This window comes from Osmerus eperlanus, chromosome 12 (assembly GCF_963692335.1).
Source record: "Osmerus eperlanus chromosome 12, fOsmEpe2.1, whole genome shotgun sequence".
NCBI lineage: Eukaryota > Metazoa > Chordata > Actinopteri > Osmeriformes > Osmeridae > Osmerus > Osmerus eperlanus.
Genome location: NC_085029.1, coordinates 3,066,848 through 3,085,795, shown reverse-complemented (window position 1 = coordinate 3,085,795; position 18,948 = coordinate 3,066,848). Strand labels below are relative to the sequence as shown.

Sequence of the window (18,948 nt, the reverse complement as noted above, 5' to 3'; positions counted from 1 at the left end):
GAGATAATTATTGTCTTGCTTATTCCAGTCAGGCATGATATTAGTCTATTGCTGTGTTTTTCAAGATACTCCTTACATTCTTTATTTGTTCTTACATAATTAGTCTCCTGGTGAATCCATGTAATGTCAACATTCTCAATAATTCATTCATAGCAATCCATCTCTTTTCATCTCTCAGAATTTCACAAATCCCCTTCTACCCATTTCGCCTCTTATCCTCAGACTGGTACACATCTTCTATCCTACCTGTGCCATCCAGGACTGGACCTTCCAGCCATACCACATTCTATCATCTCTCTTTAGTGACTGCTGTTCTCCTCATGCGTGCCTCTCTTCCTCGAACAGTCTGGATCACTGCTGAAACAGAGCGCTGTGGCAGCAAAGATGTTTGTCACCACCGCATGCTTTCCAATATGCCCCCACCCCCTCCTGACTCTTTTGTCTCTCAGTCATGTGAAGGCATGACGAGGACTTAAGCGGTCTCTTCAACCCTGCCAACCATCCGTCTACCCTCCGTGCCCTCTGCTACCATGCAAGAGCCTGTGGGGCTAAGTTACAACACTCTGCATTTAACTCAGACCTCTGTGTCCTAGCTCTGCCCCCGGACCATAGTCCACCCTCAGCTGCTACAGTAAGGGCTGTTCCTGTACGTCACACTGAACTTGATCTTCTCTTTCTGATCTCTTCCTCTCCAGGGCAGCTTCGTGGCCAGCATGACTGCGACCCTGAGACAGATGGACGACTACCACTACGCACACCTGATCAATACCTTTGGCAAGATGAGGACCGACGTGGTGGTGAGTGGGTCCCTCAACAAGTCAATGAGCCAATCCTGCTGATATCTAACTCTATACTTAACTATACTTACAATGTCTGGGTGGAATCGTTGCACAAATGGCTTCCATTATGGTTAAATATAAACTTAATCAGATTGATCCGTCACCATCACTCAGACTGTCAGATACTGTGGTAAAAGCCATGGATCAGACCATCTGTTCCCCAGCATAACTCAATATCAGATCTTCATTAGATGGAGCAGAGAAAGCTTCCTATCGGCTGACATGTTACATGGCACCCACAGTGACGGGGTCCTTGCAAGAAACCGACTCTGTCCCCCCAAGCTAAACATGTGGAGGGAGAGAGTAATGCATCTGAGGGATGTTATGGATTTTCCTGTTCAGAATCATTCTCAGGGCTTCAGAGCAGTATGTCTCCGTATTCAGGGGGCAGATTAACAATGCAGCGTGCCGCTACTGGGCCTTCCACTCAGTCAAAGGAAAATCCATCCTTTTTCCCTCTTCCAGAGTAGATGAGCGGTACAAATAGATGTTTGTGCTTCAATATGAACATAGATACAGATACTCTCAGAACCTTCCAGAGCTTAGATAACTGTTCCCATATGGTACCAGGGAAAGCTACTGCTTATACATGACACTGAGAAACTTGCTTATGTTGATATAGCTGTATTAGTTTGGCTATCTTTGAAATGTTTCCTATAATCTATGATGTAGACTGACCCATAGATCAATAATGTAACAAAAACATATTGTGGTGGCACTGCAGGATTGAGATGGGGTATTTTCTTTATGTAGCGATCGGGGGGGGGGGGGGGGGGTCACCAGACTTAAAATAAGATTTAGTTTGTGATGAGTTTACTGTGAGGGGAATTAAACAAACCAGCCCCCCCTCCACCATCTTGTTTTTCAATATATACGGCACTTGTCTCCGGGAGCCTACTTCATTCCCGCGGTGAGGCAAGCAATCACCACAATGAAGACAGGCTGCCCGGCCAGATTTATAGAGTAGAGTTGGCATGGGCTGGTGTAACATTTCACAGCTGGCCTCCATCCAGACAACTTTTGGGGTCTTTATTTTCCCCACCGGAGCAAGCACCCACAGTGTGAGGGTACAGTTTCTCTAGCACGCACCGCCCAAGACAGACACATAGACTCTCAGTCCCTCACTCTGAGGATCAAATAAAGATAGAGATTACAAGCATGCAGCTCCTACTGATCAGGAGCATGTTCTTATTTTCATAAAAAATACATGTTGGATGTCATCAGTACTGTGATCCCTCACGTTCACCCAATAACCAGCCGGCTTCCTCCCTGACATCAGTGCACCAGCCTCACAAAGGAGGAATGAACAAGTCTTTCACCTTGAACCTTAAAAAACAATCTAAAAGCTGTTTCTGCTCAGAGCCATAAGCCCTACACAGTTCATTCCAGATTGCTCTTATCTCACAGGTCGGGGGAATGACAGTCTTCATTTCAAATGCTTCCTCTCTTTTCTTTTTAGGATTTCTTAATGGAAACATTTATCATGTTCAAGGATCTCATCGGGAAGAATGTTTACCCCGCCGACTGGGTCATACTGAACATGATGCAGAATAAGTAAGTACAGGATAAACAGTCTGCTCTCCTCGAACTACACACTTTTTTTTGTCTTTCATTTGTCTTTCAGTTTCTCTTTCTTTCTTTATCTCTTGCTCGCTCACTCACTAACTCATTCACTTACACACACACACACACACACACACACACACACAGGCATGCCACTTTGATCTCCCAGTGCTGTTGTTGCTAAGGAACAGCAGTCAGAAGTAGGCAAGGACTTTTTCCTAATGTTTTTTTTCTCTCTCCATCTTTCCATGCAAATACCGGCACAAGGCCTTAGCCACTGTCCAATCAGATCAGCAGCTTCAAACAGCAACATGAATTGTAGGTGGCCCGTGTTTCTGCCAGGCTCTATACTCCAAACTTCAGAGACAACTTATCCACAGCACCTCTTTAATATCTTGCTTGTTGTGCTACCTTGTTTTCTAGTTTAGTAATGTCCTCTTCACACAACTGTTTTCTGCAGAAGAAAAACGTTGCATTGAGAATGTCTTGGAAGTGGAGTTTCAATTGAATCAAAAGGAGAAACTAGAATACTATTTTAGGGCTCGGATGTTGTTTTTCTGCATTTAAAATCTGAATTTCACAGTATCATGAGTGAACTACAAATGAGGCACATGACCCACACATGATACTTTGCCTCTTACACACTGCACACTCTCCTGGCAGAATGCTTCTGGGTGAACATACACTGTCACAAAGACATGGTTGGCTCAAGTGTAGTCTTTATAGCAAGGAACCATGACTGATTGGTCTCACTCTCTTCCAGTCCATTTCTACAGTGTCGGGTGCAGGTTAAGAAAGGGCCCAGCTACTTCTTTTATCCGCTCTGCACCTGGCATCAGCCGCCTGTGATTGCTGCTAGCACGACCATGCCCCGTCCCTTCATACAGCCGTCCTGTAAACATAGTCAAGCACCTGTGTCAGAATGCAGGAGACTGTGGGGTTGGTGGAATTGTGATGAAAGGCACCTCCCCACCTCCCTCTGCCCCCCCCTCCATCCCTACCCCAGGTGTGGAAATCACATCTGTTCTGCTGGAGACTGAGCCTGCTTGGTAATGCATGTCTGGAAATGAAAACAATCACCCTAACACCCCCCGCCACCCTCGCACGGCGGACGTGATCGCTGCTGCTCTCAGATCTCTGAACGCACCTGCCACGTGAGGGAGAAACAGCTGCAGCGCCGCTCTCACGGCTGTATGACTCACACTCAGGTTGTACACAGTATATGGGTACAGCTAAAGAACATTTGACTTTACAAGTCATGGCATTTTTGTGAGTGGTTAAATGGCATTTAAACAAGAAATATTGTCTTCGTTATCAGCGTTATCAATTTTTTCAAGCTTTGACATGTTTTTTTGAATTTGGTTGTGTGAAGGTTCTTTCTCTAAACAAGCCCATGTTCGTTAGCATTGCACTGTGACAAATGTGTGCTAAAAATCAAGCCAGTCTTTCTGAAATGCAGTTATTGGTGTGACTTATTAATAAGTCTCCTCTATTTGTTTCTGTCATGACGGCAGTCATTCTTCCCCCTCTCTGTCCTCCTGCTGAATCCAAGGGGACACGTTCATTTATTGTGTGGGCGGTGTTTGATCCCTGAATTTCATGTGGATTTACTTGCTGGGAATGACCTGGGAGTACAGTGCGTCTGGCGGCCAGGTGCTCCTGTAGCGTGCCATCTGTAATGGGTGCTGTGTGAGAGGCCGATGACTTTGCCAGGAATGTCCCAGGCTGGCTCTGCAGTAGCACAGAGGACTCCGCCCCAAAGACTTGCTCAAACCAAGGTCCAGCCCCTGACTCCTACTCAGGTTCTAAAGGTAGGCTTGCACTCTAAACTCTGCTGCCTACACACGTGCTTTGCTAGACACATTTCACAGAAGCCAGACACTCTTCATCGTGAAGAGAGGCTGTTTGGGCCCGCCCTGTCCAGAGCTGGAGGCGGTCTGTCAGCACTGCGTAGGTGTCCACAAGTGTTCTGTCAACAGCTGGAGACAGGATACAAGCACTCTGCATCGTTAGCATTGTCATAATTAGGACGCTCAAAGGGCTTCTCCAACGCCTGTTTGGCATGTAAACACCGTCCACTTCCTCCCCGCTGGTTGTGGGATGGCGGCTCGGTCCACCTACGAGGCCAGCAGAGGCCTCGGTCTCCTGTGTCCACCCCACACCAGGCTCTGTGATAGGCCTGCTAATGAGATAGGGATCGCCCTCGACACAGCCGGCACTCCTCCGCTCCCTCTTCTTCCTCCAGCCTAATGGGTGTCAGCTCTTTAATTGCCTGAGGGACCGGCTGCTGTAGTGGCAGTCTGTTTAACTGTTGGCTGGCTGCTCCAGATAATCCATGGCCATGATGGTCCAGCTACAGGCAGGGTAGCCTGGATGGGAGGTGGGGCACGACAAGGGGAAGACTGTCAGTCATGGTGGGATCTGCATGGTGCTCTGGATTTGTCCTCGGGGAACCTCCAAACAAACGCTGGTTGATGTGTTGTGGCTTCTTACTATTCTGTTGAACTTGCAGGTTCTGCTTTCCCATTCGCCACCTGGTTTACAAGATGGGAAGAAAAGTTGTATACTTAATTTTGCAAACTTAAACAGAACTTGGGGATTTGTTAAATATCTCAGTTCAAAGTGAGGGGCCCCTAATGCATGCTAATGTGAACATAGCCGTTCTCTAGCTGATGGTCTGTCAAGCTAAAACAGATGGTACACTTTGTCTTGAGAGCTACCTGTAAACATTTAGTTTACAAAACTCAATTTAACCAACTCCATGTTGGAAGCCACTTTTTTTTACTCCACCTCGTCAGACCATGCTTAGCTTAAGGCCTGGTACATTTTTACCTTATTACCTTTTATTTGGATCAAAATGACCTATGGAGATTGCAATTTAGGGATGGTATTAAATTAATGCTAACTGAATTAGCTTGCAATGACATTTCCCTCAGCTCACCCTATCTCTCTCCCTCTCCTCTCTCTGTTCCGTCCCCAGATAAAAAGCTAGGCGCCACAGTTTTATCAGACAGCAGCTGTTGGTTGTTTAGACTCAGTAAAATCCCCCACCAGTTTTGTACGACAAACTTTATTGTGCTGTCTATTTTTCCCACCTTATGGCCAAGTACGCTTTGAGTAATCGCATGCTTAGTGCAATTATTGTGTCATCAATTTGATGTTAGGACATACTTCACAGGCCTCAAACACTACGTGGCACAAAATAGTACATAAAAGAATGCATCTGAGTGACTTTCATCCTTTGTTGCTTTAGCTGCAGGTAGGGATTGTCCAAGAAACTTGAGAGAGTGAGATAGATCATGCTGTTTATCTAATGTCAGTCCGTTTTGTCCTTGCTGGGATTCACCGTTTGTCAGGCAGTCTGGTGAAAGCAGCAAACCTTCACCAAACTTTACCTCGGGGAAGAACATTACAGATCTCACATTAAATCAAAACATTGACTCGTTGTCTGACACGTGAAGTGGCTGTCCTTCTGCTGCCTTTATAAGTGAACATGCTAATGAACATGCACCTTCATACAAAGACATACTGAAACCCACCCATATCTAGACCCCTACCTCTGGGGTTCACTGGGGATAATGAATGTCTTTGGATGTGGAGTTGTTAATTAACGGGTAAGAATAGTGTGTGGAGATGAATGGCACGCTCCCTCAAAGCGTCTTGGCAGACGAAGAGATGAAAGCAGGAAATGGATGAAGAAAAGGCTCTTTAGCTGGCTGACCCACACCATCAATCCCACCTCTCATTAGGAGAGCTACCCAGGCTGCCTTGTTCTCATCTGTGCACACCTGACTAATGCTGCAGCTGGCCTGGAAGCTGAGCAGCCGTGTGGTAGAGCCATGGACCCTTTTACGTTGTGTGTGTGTGTTTAAAGTGAGAGGGGACCCCCTAGAGCTCCACACGCAGGGATCAAAAAAGTTGTCTTTAGATGGAACTGAAAGTACACACAATTACATCTCCCCATTTACTGTCATTGCAGAGAAATGCTACTGCACTTATGAAGCGGTTCAAACACTGGATACATCACTGCCTTGAGAGAGTGAGAGACAGGGTAAAAGGAGATAATTGGTAGCGTAGATAGAGGAGGGATGAGTTGGATGAGGAAAAGGGATTTAGCAAAGCAGAGGGAAATGTGTCTTTACCTTAGCTCCCAGACAGACAGACAGGGCCTAGCTCCCAGACAGACAGACAGACAGACAGGACCTAGCTCCCAGACAGACAGACAGACAGACAGACAGGGCCTAGCTCCCAGACAGACAGACAGACAGACAGGGCCTAGCTCCCAGACAGACAGACAGGGCCTAGCTCCCAGACAGACAGGCAGGGCCTAGCTCCCAGACAGACAGACAGACAGAGGCTAGCTCCCAGACAGACAGGCAGGGCCTAGCTCCCAGACAGACAGGCAGGGCCTAGCTCCCAGACAGACAGACATAGGCTAGCTCCCAGACAGATAGACAGGGCTTAGCTCCCAGACAGAAAGACAAGCACGTAAAAAGTGTGGAAGTCGGGGTAGAAAAGGGAGAGAGAGGAAGGAAGGGAGGTGTGACGTTACTCTAGCTCCCATACCTCGCCGCTTCACTGATGTGACGTGACAGTCTCCAGTGCCTTATCTGTTTGACATGCTGGGCTTTGATTGGTTACGCTACAATTACAGGATTACGGCATTCTCTGTCTTACCCCTATCCTTACCCCTACCCTTTAGTTTTGCGCGTTCACGTGAGAGTAAGGGCTATCCCAATACTCGTTTTGATCAAGGGGTAGGACTAAGGGGTGTTTTCAGGAGCTTACTTGAAACCAAGGGGTATGTGAATACTGTGCAACCGGCAACAATGGCGGCCAGATCATCCAGAGTCCCAAAAATTATGACAGTCTTGTTTTGTGCTCAACACAGTCCTGTACATATTACGGATGCACCAAATCCCGATTTTTGGGGTTCGGCCGAATACCGAATCCACTGGTTAAGATTCTGCCGAATCCGAAACCAAATACCGAATCCTACTCCCATCATCAGTCCATTAACACAGTAAACACATTAATGAAGTAAACAACGTCCACAGAAGTGTATATTTTATTTTAACTGTAAGAAAAAAAAAGAATAGGCAACATTATGCCAGGAAGACAAGTGGGAAAAACAATTTTGACAATTACAATATGCCTACTTTTACCTTATCTCAAGATCCAATAAATATCCAAAATATTAGCCTTTTAGATTTCTTGAATTTCTTTCGGATGTTTTATACGCAAATGTTTTAACAGCGGAGATGTTCTGTATTGTTTAGGGTCTTTGCCACCATGAGACAAATCGGCATTGCAAATTGAACATATAGCTCGACTTGAATCGCCTTCTTTTGACTGAAAGTACTGCCAAACAACACTTTTTCTGCTCACGAGTTCCATTTTCACATTCTCTCAGCCTACTCTACTGCATTGAACGGTCCACCTACGTTAACACCTTCCTGTAATCAACGGAGGAGTCATTACTTCGACCAGCGTAGTGCAAGTGTAGGGTTCGGTTAGGTGGGAAAAAAATCGAAGGTTCAGCCGAAACCGAACCCCGTCAAAAAGCCTCCCTAGTACATATATATTTGCCACCATTTTTTAAATCGCTAGTTTGCTATGCTAACGTTACATTGCTGATTTGCACAACAGTCCCACATTTCTCTGACTAGCCTTGAATGGACTCTGTGCATGTCTACAGTTTTTAACTAAACTCCATTAGCAGCGAATTTCGTTTGAAATCAGTGCATAACACTACTTGCTTTGGAGACATCGATATACATAACCATAACCAAGTTGTGTCTCATTTCATAGGGGTATGTTTTCACCCCTAGCCCTTACCCCTCAGTTTCGAGGGACAAAGGCTAGAGGTAAACTAAGGGGTAGGTGTAAGGGTTAGGCCTAAGACAGAGAATTGGGATTCGGCCTAAAGGCCAAAATATGCTTCTGCGTCTCCGTTTACGGATGGGCGGGCGCACGGATACGCACAGATACGGACGGATAGACTTCGTTTATGGTTTTCCGTAGGCTGTGGGTGCTGAAAAAAATTCACCGCCAGAAGAGTAGGTGGCGCAACGTTTTTTTGTAAGTCGTCGTCGAGTGTTTATTTACCTAGGTTATCGAGAAGTCGGAGCAAATTTACAAATTAGCCGTTTCATCAATAAAATACGCAAATTTTCAGCAACTACACTGCCCATTTCTCGTCACATTTTAATTCAGATGCTGATTTACATGTACTGTTTAGCTGAAATATGAATTCTAAAAACGTACAGCAATGGCGGTCAAAGGATTCTGTTCGTCCTGTTTATCACGGCAACCCCGCCCCTGACGCAAGCTGTTCTTAATACTGACCAATCACAGCCAAGGGGGTCTCCATAGCTCTCCGTAGCTCTCCGAAATTACGACGGATAGTTAGAAAAGCCCTACCACCAGGGAGGGTGGTGAGTTTGTGTGCGTGTGTCTGTGTGTGTGTGTTGCCCGGGGCTAACGGAGCATCTTGGCTGCTGTGATCTCATTCTGTGAGTTGTCCTATGGATGGTGCCACCGGAGGAGTGTGGGGATCCACTGTGTTTTCCCCAACACATCTTTATCAAAGTCATCAGGCGCATACGCCTCCACCAGTGAATGTGGCAAGCCTCATTCACTCGCTCCCCCATTGTGAATGGTGACATGCTTTGTCATGGTAATCATGCAAATATTTGAGCAACCCTCCCCTTTGCTTTGATTGGCCTATTAATTACAACTCCAGATTAAGAGTTTGCAAACCAGCAGTCCTCTTTCATCTCCGAGTCTCTTGTGATACACCTTTCATTTCTGACGTTTTTGTACATGGTGTGCTGCACATTGTGGGGTCAATGATGACTTAAGTGCTGCATGGATTGCTATAATAAAGTTATGCAAGGACACAGTCACTAATATGCAACATCTGCTGCCGGATTACCCCCAAAATGTGAATGTTGTAAATTCATACACATTTTTTATGGACTGAAATCAACCTATTTATGGCAAATAGGGGAGAAAGTGTAACGCTTAATCGGGACTGTGGAGGGCAAAGGGTTTGTTTGTTGATTTGCAGAGTGCTTCCCATTTTAGTTTACAACAATCTGTTTGAGATTGCAGCAAAGTGCCTAATAAGCATACAGTGAATTGAGGAAACAGATAAACTTTGAGGCAGCCAAAGAAAATGATCATGCCTGCATCAGTGCTTTGTATTTTTTAGCTTGCTCAGATTTCCATTTAATCGGCTCACCTTTCCCGAAAAGTATCAGCGTGGGTCTTAAACAACTGTTAAAGTCCCCCCCCCCCCCAGAGCAGCTCAGTGCCTGTGTGTTTTCACCCTGACTGACTCGCCATGTCCACCGGCTAGTACGTCACACAGCAAAGCTGCTGCCAAGATGTTCAGAGAAGGGGATTGCATCTCTCAGAAAACAGACATAATGTACGATCTCACTCCTGGCTTTGGGATCAGCCTTAAATCACTGGCTGTCCTCTGATGTTGTGTCCTCCAGGGGATTGAGTACCAGCACTTACCTGGCCCCTTTCACCCCATTAATCACATAAAGGGATCAGCTTTGTATAATTTCAGAGTGAGCTGATTGGCTATTCAGAATAATTGATCCATGTCTTTATGGGATAAAGTAGAGACAAGAGTGAGAAAGTCCAGTGTGATCTGCCTAGATCAGGATAATTTAGCAAGGCTTAACTCTTTTAACACTCTCACATGCTACTTGAAGAATACATCACATACAACACCAACTATGTTTGCCCCCGAAGATCTGAATGGCACTCCACCAGCGACTACATATTTATCAATAATCCCGGGAATTGGTGTGTATCTCCATGACTTGATTATCTTGTGAACCGGCAACTGTGTAAAGTTGAAATGTGGCAGGTTTATGGCTCAGGCCTTAAAGACGCATGGTGTTTACAATTTGTGACAAATATATATAGATATAAATGAGTTTGCCTCCTAGCATTCGGCCGATGGGCGCTGCAACTAGCGTTTGTTGAAGATACTAACAACCAGCTAGAATACTACAGGTACTGTACCTAGTTAATATCTGGTTTTCAACAGCGAACACTAGCTGTACCCAGTAACCCACATGATCCACCCACATTAATGGGTTGTATAGCCACCTAACTGGAGTAGAAGTTTATTCAGCTAATTATTATTTGATTAGAAATGGCTTTCTGCACACCTGTGTGTACACCTCACCTTTGGTGTAGCTGCAGGAGAAGCAGTATGTGGAGGCTCATAGTAGATTACAATGACGCAGTGAGCTTGTTGCTTCAGGTTCCCAGGTGGCACAGTGCTAGTCAACTGTATGTTTTCTGGCTGTTCCTACATGTGGGGCACTTCTTAGACCTCAGATTTTTCGTGTTGCTTGGATGAGTCAGAATACAGCATCATGGAGACCTTAACCAGCTCTAGAAAGATCTGCTCTTGGTGCTTCTCCAGGCTAAGAGAACACTGGCGAGATATTAACTGGTTTTTAATTTGAGTGTAGACTTGTTGTTTTGTCTTGTATGTCTTGAGTTTATTTTTCTTGCTATGGACCCCCCTGTGAGTCTGAAATAAAGTGTGAATTGAATGTACCACGGGATCTGCGCTAGTTCATATGAAACATATGAAGAAAGTGAGAAGCTAGGATTTCACCCTATACATCACTGCCTGGAAGCGTAAGGAGCCCTGTGGAGAGAGACTGTAATCTGGGTGTCCTTCCTGCTTGAGAGTCAGTAAACCAAGCTAGGAATCCTGGGATGTGGTGGTGTGGTTAAGTTTTACAGCCTCTATGTTTCACATTTTAATCCTATAGCCTCATACAGCCTTTGCAGATACAGAGGATATGGGTCTAGAACCTTCTCCCGCCTGACTGGGTTCGCAAATGAGGATTATGATTCTGTGATAAGCAAGCGTATTTCCATAAAAGTAAGACTTATAAATGCTGACTTCTTTCAGTCAACTTCAAAGAAAAAATCGATCCTGTATCAGGTCAGAAGCCCAGAAATAAACGTAATCTAATTTAATAAATTGGTGTGGTAATTAATGTTTTTTGACCTTGCCTTATCTTTGAGCGCAGGTTGATACACCAGCTATTGGTACTAGAATGCAAATAAATACAGATCATTATCAAGGATGCTCTCTGAACTCAATTAGCAACTACCTTGGACTGATAACACTCCATTAGCATACAGGCTAAGTTATGTGGATCACCCAAAGGGAGTGGTTCCAGGCTCATTTCTTTTGGAAGTTATGAAAATCTGCCAAGGGTATTAAAAGAGAATCTTCTGCATTCTGCGCCTTGGGCCAGGGAAAGGTGTACAAGCACACCCATCAATCAGCAATAATAGGGTGATTATTCTGACACTGACAATTTGATGGAGCATATTTATCATAATAATGCCGGTTAGTTGTTTGCTTACATTTATAGGAAATGGGGTAATTTTGCAGCTAGTTAAAAGTTTTTTTTTTTTTTCAATTTTGGGTGATTCTCTCAGAAGTTCAGTTGAAGACCACAGCTACCATAGTTCCCTCAGAGCTGGTGGGGAACCACCAGGAGGGTCCCTAATATGCTTGACATCTGGGCTTGGCGAGTAAACAAATGTTATTGGATAGGGGTTTGATTTAATTAACATTCAGAGGAGCTTTTATACTGTAACTTGAAGTAATTAACATTTCCGCGGCTTTTCTAATGAAATTGAAAGGCAGAAGCTTGTCGGCATGTTTCCCTGTGTTTTCTGCACATCTTCTTTTCCCTCGGCACCATAATGGCTGTTCGTCACAGATGTAGGAATGCAGCCGGGCATCTTCCCCCTGGCATTTGTTTGTGTTAATAACGTAAGCTTGAGAGAGCATTGGGAGTCGATGCAGCATGCTGGACAAACAGTGTTCTGTTATCATTAGCACACAAGTCTTTTTTTGATGGATTCAATGAAAAGATCAACATACATTTGAACAGCCCAGTTCATATTTTACATCATTTTGATCCGTGATCAGATTTTTTCAGAAAATTGTTAATTGTATGTACATAAGAAGTCACGCTCCATCCCTCTCTTTAGCCTTTGTTCTCTAATTCGGGTAATTAACGTGCGAGTGCCTTAATCTCTTTGGAATAGTCTCCCGGTGCATCTCTGTTGCCTGTGGGAGAGAGGAGTACATGCTATTTCCATCCTCCTTCATTAAAGATTTTCTCTCTTTAATTAATGACAGGATGTTCTGGCTAAGGAAGCAGGCTATCTGTTAGTCAGAGCCCCTTATGTGTCCTGGGTGCCGGGTCGGCAGGCTCACACTGGTCTGCAGGCTAGGGGATCAGGGAGTTGACAGAGATGTGAGGGCTGAGGCCTGCCTCACCACAGACATTGAACAAGACTTGTCAGGTTCTCCTTACAAGTCCTCCGGTGGCTCTGTGTGTCTACAGACTCTACTCTATGAAGGCCAGACCGTTCTACATAACCTCCATTGAATTGGCATCGCTAAAGGGGAGAGAGGGAGAGAGGAAGGGGGGAGGGACAACAAGGAAAGCTTCCATAGAGGGGAGCGTTGGTAGCAGCATGCCATTAGCTGTGGATCCATCGATCAGACACTCTTAATGTACGAACCAGACGGCAGCAGGAGCAGGACGACCAACCGGACTGCCTCAGTGCCATCCATGGACATCACAGAACGAATAGCCGGCTCAATATTTGTGTCTCGATATTACCAAATTACCAGCTACATGACCTCATGCTGGAGGTCAGGTAGCTGAACTATATCAGGGCATTATACTACTGGCCAAATCCAGCATTACATGCCAGCCAACAAAGTGCCTGGTGCTGAGTTGAGTTCTCGGGGGAAGGGGCAGGCAGATCAGAGGGGGGGCTGTGAGCATCCAGGTAGACATGGGATATAAAGCAGTAATATTTCTCTGCAGACAGGTGCAGTGGATGGAAACACTCTTCACCATTAGCCAGGCGTTAAGCGTATCATCTATATTGGCATGCTCACAGCTGCAGAAAATTGAGTGAGGTAGGTGTGGAGAGGGGAGGGGGATTGGAGCAGGGCCGATCTGGGAGACTGGGACTAAGGCTGGGCTAGGCTGGGGTGGGCTTGGGCTGGGTGGCGTGGGGGCTGAAGTGAAGGCTGGGGTGGGGGCTGGAGTGGAGGCTGGGGTCGAGGCTGGGGTCGGGGTGGGTTGTCCCCAGAACTACGGTGAGAGAGCCAAAGTAACAGCCTTCTAATGGGTTATCGAAAGGTGTTCAGAGACCGTTAACCTTAGTGGCTAATGACTAAGGTGACTCTTGGTATGTAGGCTGCAGCACATGGCTCCAGGTAACATTTAGTCAGCAAGACAGATAAATGTTAGACATGAATATTGCATTGATTTAGGAAAGAATGGCCGGAATCCACCTTATGTAGCCAAGCCATAGTGGAGGTTTTCCTCTACAAGGTCACATAAGGCTGGGAGACTCTGGCACTTGACTCCTCCATAAATGAGATGTCACAGAAACCCTGAAGTTACCAGGGGGCTTATTATAAGCTGACAAATCACTGTGGAGGCACCCCCGGTGGACCCGTGGGGAATAGCAGACATCTGTCCCACTCTTCTGTGAACGGATTGTGGACGAGGGCAGCAGCAAAACGAGGGCAGAGGGGGTGTCCGCCGGACTGGCAGGGGCGGTGACACTCTGATCTGAGTCACCGGACAGGGAAAACACAGTTGTCCTTTTATGACCCTTCCTTATTTCATTTCCTCTGGACTTTCTTTTAATCTCACTGTTATGTGTCTCAGTTTGTATGTGACAAAGGGTCCACCTTGTCAGCGAGCCTATTTGATGTGGATATATATAGCAACAGCTAACCAGTTTTCTTCAGATCCATGATTAAATTGGCTTTCTTGGTGAGGTAAATACACACTGTCTGCCACCGCCGCCATGAAAATGAAGTTAGCCCCAGGCTCTGCAAGTAGCCATCCCATCTCCTCTCTAAAAGCTTCACACCACTTAAGTTATTAACATTTCATTTACGAGCATCACAGTGAATTAGCATGTCTGCCCATCCTCTCATTAATATCAACTCATTGCATGTTTTTTGGGGGGGCAGGGCCTCCTTCTGTTCTCCATTTTCACTCAAAATGGAAAGAGGAAAGCCTTGCTTCCCACTCAGTCCTACAGTAGCTTCCACTGAATATCTCTGGTTTTGAAGCTCGAGGCATTTATACAGCAGAACAGAATTATTTTGTGGCCTCATGAGGTTTTTGGAAGGAGACTTGTCCTAGTCAGTCTGATTGTTGTTGAGGGGTGTCTCTTTCAGTGATGATACTTTAAGGATATGGCATCATAGGAACAGTTACCATCCTGATGGACTCTATCCCACATCAGCATAAAACATGTTATTTTATGTTTTTAGTCCCAACCTTGTAGATTGTAGTCGCTACAATTCTGTTTGGACAAAGTATGTGCTGTGTTTGGAATAGGAACGTCTTACAATCATACACACTCAGATGACTGGGAGAAGCACAGCCTCAGTTATGAGTTGAACCTGCCCAGCCATGTGAGGACAAGTGTCTCATGGGTTGGACAGCAGTGATTTGAGCCATTGGCGCCCACACTCCACTTCCTCCTGGTTCTGGAACGCTCAATTCCGGCTCTGTCACATGCAGTCCTTGCATTGGGCACAACCTCCAGTTTGATGTTGTGGTTTCTCAAGCACCCATGTTAAGTACCCTTCCATGTTACAGACATGGCTTTGAGGTGAAAAGCCATCGCTCTGGATAAGAGCGTCTGCTAAATGACTGACTGAAATACAAGCCTCCTGCTAACCATGCTGACATGACATTTGCTTTGAATTTCACGCATCGGCAAAGCAAAGTCATGATTAAACAAAAAGAGTTCTGTGGTGAATACAAATGGTGTGCATGTCTGATGTAGGTCAGAATTGTTGCTAAAGTCTAGTGTTCTCATTTCTTTTTAATATCTTAATAAAAAACAAGTTCTGTGAGCCAGTGTGTCTCTGGCTTTATAAACCACAGTCATTTCTTTTTTTATATGTATAAATGTTTTCTACAATCAAACCTGTTCTCAACTCCAATCTGTAACTCCAGTTACATTTCCCTTGGCGATCAGCTGCACTTAACAAAAGTCAGGTCTCGCTTTTCACGCTGTGAAATGATTTGACGACAAAAAAGAAAAAAAATCCATTGTCCTATTAAATTGAGTTGGATGGTGTTAGAATCTAAATTCTAATCAGAGGGGCTGCTAAAGATTGCTTCTCAGCGCATGAGGGTGCCTTTTAAGAGACAGCCAGCTGACTAACTCTGGCTAAACCAAGAGCTTCACATCCAAACATGGGCCTTTCAGCGATTATCTTCCTTGATTTCAAGACGATGCTCAAGACAAATGCCACACCAGAACTGAATGCCACTCCTGCATACCTTGCACACAAACATCTAGTACTAAGCCATACAGCTGAGCTGGATTGAAGCATGGTCATTATAAAGTGCTGTTAGTGTTTAAGGTCACTGCCTTTTCTTTGTTATCTTCACTCCTAATTGGGTGATAAGTGATGTATATTTTCATGGGATGCCCTCTTGAGTTTAAGTAGAGCAATGAAGTTTATCTTCTGTGTACAGCTCCCACAGTGCTAAAGCGTCTTTAGATAAGGTCACTTAGTAGTCTGTTAGCCAGCTCGTTTCAAGCTCAGAAAAGCCCTTCTGTGAGGCGTGGCTAGTGGGCTGTCTGCTCTGTGAAGAACTGATGCTCCATCACGCTGTCTTAATTGTAAATGTTCTCACTCAATATACGCAGTGAGGGATTTGTATTTATTTATTTGATCCCCTGCTGATTTTGTACGTTTGCCCACTGACAAAGAAATGATCAGTCTATAATTATAATGGTAGGTTTATTTGAACAGTGAGAGACAGAATAACGTGGTGCAACCCTCTGTAGGCAGCTGCCCAGCCTCCAAAGTCCTGTGTGGTCTCCCAGTCTCCCGGTTTCATCCTTATCGTTTCACCCACCTCCAGCTCTGGTAGGTCTTGAGCAGTCCGGTCATAGAAGCACTTAGCGACTGCTTCCTGTGACGCAGTTTGTCCGTGACGCCAACCACGACGCAGGGCTCAAGTAGCTCGTTAGCTACGGGGATGGTAGTCTTCAGACGCCTGGACAGAAGGCGTTGTGCTGGGCTGCTGTCCATGTTTTCGGTGGGTGTGTTCCTCCACTGTAAGATCGCTTTCCATGGGTCGTTGCTGTCACGCAAGGCCCTGCTTAAGTTTTTTTTTTTCAATCTTCGCAGCTGACTCTGCCTTGCCATTTGCTTTTGGGTGTCTTGGAGAAGAGGTCACGTGGTCAAACTCCCATTCTGAGGCGAAACGCTTGAACTGTGCAGTGCAAACTGTGCCTTGCAGCGCCTTATGACTGTCTCTGCCGACAAGTCAGGGAGCAGTTCAATTTCCCAAAAGTCAGAGTAGTAATCAACTATGAGGAGATAGTCCTTTTGTCTGTGGCTGAATAAGTCCATGCTGACGATTTGCCAGGCCCTTTTGGGCAGTTCGTGTGACATCATGGTTTCCTTTTGCTGTTCATGAGCGTACTCGTTGCATGTGGTACAGCTACTGACAAAGTCTTTAATTTCTGATTGCATGTTTGGCCAGTATAATGTTTCACGAGCCTGGCGGTAGCATGAGTCACCTCCAACGTGACTGGAGTGTATGCGGGTAAGCATCTCTGGACGTAGCGATTTGGGAATAATGACCTTCTGACCTCTGAACAAGACGCCATTTTGCACGCTGATCTCATCTCCAAAGGTCTAGTATTCTCTCACTGTGAAAGGTGTCTCCTCTTTCAGGTGTGGCCAACCTGCGAGAGCCATGGACTTCAGTGACTGTAGGTGTTCGTTCTTGTCAGTGTGCTGCCTGATCTGGGCTAGGCGGGGATCTGTGACATTTAAGTAGTCTGCCTGATTGATCTGTTGAACATCTTGTTGTTCCTGCTGTAGCAAACAGATGGCCTGCCGCTGATAGGCAGTGTCTCTGCCTGTACATGGTGCCGTTGCCCTGCTCAGTGTGTCGCTGATGTATCTCCAGTCCTGGCTTGTAAATTACCTTCAGGCTGTAGTTCTGAGTCAGGAGCATGCATTGAAGCCTCTTGGGCGCTTTGAGGAGAGGTTTACTGAATATGGCAATGAGTGTTTTATGGTCAGTTTCAGCGGTGACCAGGTGCTTGGGCAGCCACTGCCATGGTGTGTCTTTGTCCAGCAACCAGCCCAGAAGCTCACAGACTGCTGACAGGTGTGGCATGAACTTTGCAAGATAGTTTGCAAAGCCGATGAGATGCTGTACTCCTTTCGCATCAGACAGGTTTGTCGAGGATCGCCCTGACCTTGTCTGGGTCCGGCTTCAGGCCTTTTGCAATGTGGCCATGGAAGTGGACGTGTTTCACCTTGAACTGCAGCTTCTTCAGCCCAAGACGAAGCTTAACTGATCGGCAGCGCTCCATCAGTGCCAGGAGCTTCACATCGTGGTCGCGTTATGCTTTTTCGTCTGTGTCACCACAGCCTACGATCAGGACATCATCGGCGATGGGTTCAATACCCTTGAGGCCAGCCAGTAACTCGTGCTGCTTGCGTTGGTATACCTCAGGCGTCACCGAGACACCAAACGGGAGCTTGAGCCAGCGTTTCCGACCCCAAGGGGTCCAGAAGGTAGTCATGAAGCTGCTTTCTTCATCAAGCTTGCATTGAAGGAATGAATCTCGGGCATCCACCAAAGTGAAAATCCTGGCCTTGGGAAGCTTGTAGAGGACATCCTCTAATGTTGGCATGATGTAGTGGGATCGTTTCAGTGCTTGGTTCAGATGCTTTGGGTCGATGCAGACCCTCAACTTCTCAGGTTTTTTCACTATGACCATATTGCTGATCCAGTCAGTTGGTTCAGTCACAGGTATCATGTGACCATCTGCCTCATACTTGTCCAGCTGGGCCTTCACAGCCATTTTCATTGCAATGGGCTGGTTTTCACAATCTCAAATTCCAGCTTGTGTTTGCGTCCCCGAATAACACATTCAGTCTCAAAGGTGCCCATAGAGCTCATTAGCTCTCCTGAGTACAGCTTCAGTTTAGTAACGCTGGGCAATAGATGTGTACCAGGTGCCAGATTGATTTTGTCTTTGTAACTCATTACGTTGCATGTAGCACCGGAATCCAGTTGACATTGCTGTTGCTTGTTGTATAATCGTAGTGTCACAAACCATTTCTTCTTGCTTGAGTGTACAGCCCCAATGGATTCATGCATGTAAATGTCACTTTCACTGTTCTACTCTGAACATTGAGTGACATCATCAACACAGTGAATCGTGCCCTCACTCACCCTTCTTTTGCTTTTGAGACACACTTTTGACACACAAGTGATTATTAGTCCCACAGTATTTACATGCTATGGGGCTCTCTGAGTTCACCGTTCGTGGTGAACTATTCTGCCTCGATTGGTTTTGTCTGAATGGCTGCCTGGCAACAGCGTGAACAGCATCAACGTCGGTGCGCTGGGTTTCAATTTCAATTGCTCTCATTCTCATGTCA

The 18,948-nt window shown here is 45.8% G+C and overlaps 1 protein-coding gene across 3 annotated transcripts in view; it reads left to right on the top strand.

Annotated features, from left to right (window-relative positions):
• Nucleotides 1–18,948, top strand: part of dock1 (dedicator of cytokinesis 1) — a 212,953-nt gene that overhangs the window by 146,050 nt on the left and 47,955 nt on the right. For all 3 annotated transcript variants that reach the window (XR_009931847.1, XM_062474732.1, XM_062474731.1), the window contains exons 28-29: nt 696–797; nt 2,299–2,393. Coding sequence is in view for 2 of the 3 variants with exons in the window: in XM_062474732.1 (XP_062330716.1) it covers nt 696–797; nt 2,299–2,393 (197 nt within the window). In the remaining variant the exon portion in view is untranslated. The remainder of the gene's footprint in view (nt 1–695; nt 798–2,298; nt 2,394–18,948) is intronic.